The sequence below is a fragment of the Penaeus monodon genome, unplaced genomic scaffold (genome assembly GCF_015228065.2).
Source record: "Penaeus monodon isolate SGIC_2016 unplaced genomic scaffold, NSTDA_Pmon_1 PmonScaffold_25985, whole genome shotgun sequence".
Classification (NCBI taxonomy): Eukaryota; Metazoa; Arthropoda; class Malacostraca; order Decapoda; family Penaeidae; genus Penaeus; species Penaeus monodon.
In genome coordinates this window covers 2,501-3,624 of record NW_023656346.1, presented here as the reverse complement: position 1 = coordinate 3,624, position 1,124 = coordinate 2,501, and the positions used below count along the sequence as shown (strand labels likewise).

At 37.8% G+C, this 1,124-nt stretch overlaps 1 protein-coding gene across 1 annotated transcript; it reads right to left on the bottom strand.

The window, feature by feature from the left end:
* Positions 1 to 567: 567 nt before the first annotated feature.
* On the bottom strand, positions 568 to 1,102 carry LOC119570404 (histone H2B). The gene has a single exon (XM_037918152.1). It carries the CDS (start codon positions 996 to 998, stop codon positions 627 to 629), a length of 372 nt encoding a protein of 123 aa, XP_037774080.1. The 5' UTR covers positions 999 to 1,102; the 3' UTR covers positions 568 to 626.
* Between the last annotated feature and the right edge of the window lie 22 nt (positions 1,103 to 1,124).

Sequence of the window (1,124 nt, the reverse complement as noted above, 5' to 3'; positions counted from 1 at the left end):
GTAGATGAGAGTACAGACAGATAGATAGATATATATAGAAAGTGTATAGATAGAGTAGATAGAATAGATAGATAGATAAGATAGAAATTGTGTATAGTAGAGACAGACAGATAGATAGTAGATATAGAAATTGTATGAGAGAGAAGACAGATAGATAGATTAATAGAATGTGTAAGAGAGATAAATGATAGATAGATAGATAGATAGATAGATAGATAGATAGATAGATAGAGGTAGTAGATATATTGTTATATATTATACAAACATTCAAATATATTACTATATATATATATATATATATATATATATATATATATATATATATATATTGTATTACATAACCCCCTCCGTCTCATAAATGTGTGTCATTTACATACAATTATCGAACAGACATAATTATTGTGTGCCGATCGATACAAGATACTTAGACACAAACAAACATTTAATATATCCGTTGGCCTAAGCAAACAAATCTAATCCAATCTGTAATCCTTACAGATAAGCCAAGTAATAATAAGAGCATGCTTCATAAGGTCATTTTTTTTTTATCTACTTTTAACATGATTTGTGGCTCCAAAAGGAGCCGATGTTGGTGTATGAGGCAGGTAAACCGTAGCACCTAGTATTTACTTTGAAGAAGTGTACTTGGTGACGGCCTTGGTACCTTCGCTCACAGCGTGCTTGGCCAATTCTCCTGGCAGCAGAAGCCTGACGGCGGTCTGAATCTCCCGGCTAGTGATGGTGGAACGCTTGTTGTAGTGTGCAAGGCGGGAAGCTTCAGCTGCAATGCGTTCAAAAATGTCATTCACGAAAGAATTCATGATTGACATGGCCTTGGAGGAGATACCGGTATCAGGGTGGACCTGCTTCAACACCTTGTAAATGTAGATGCTGTAGCTCTCCTTCCTCCTGCGCTTCTTCTTCTTATCTCCCTTGGTGATAGACTTTTGGGCCTTACCGGCCTTCTTGGCAGCCTTTCCTGAAGTTTTGGGTGGCATGATTGATTGACAGTTGCAACAAATTGTGCTAACAAACCGTTTTCAAAATTTCCTTTTATAGTGCGTCACTAGCGCCAGACTCGCCTTGACAAGACACGACTAGCCCACCTTATTGGCCCAACCCGG

Coding starts and splice junctions, on each gene's coding strand:
- LOC119570404 (XM_037918152.1), bottom strand. CDS start 998: ATGCCACCCAAAACTTCAGGAAAGGCTGCCAAGAAGGCCGGTAAGGCC.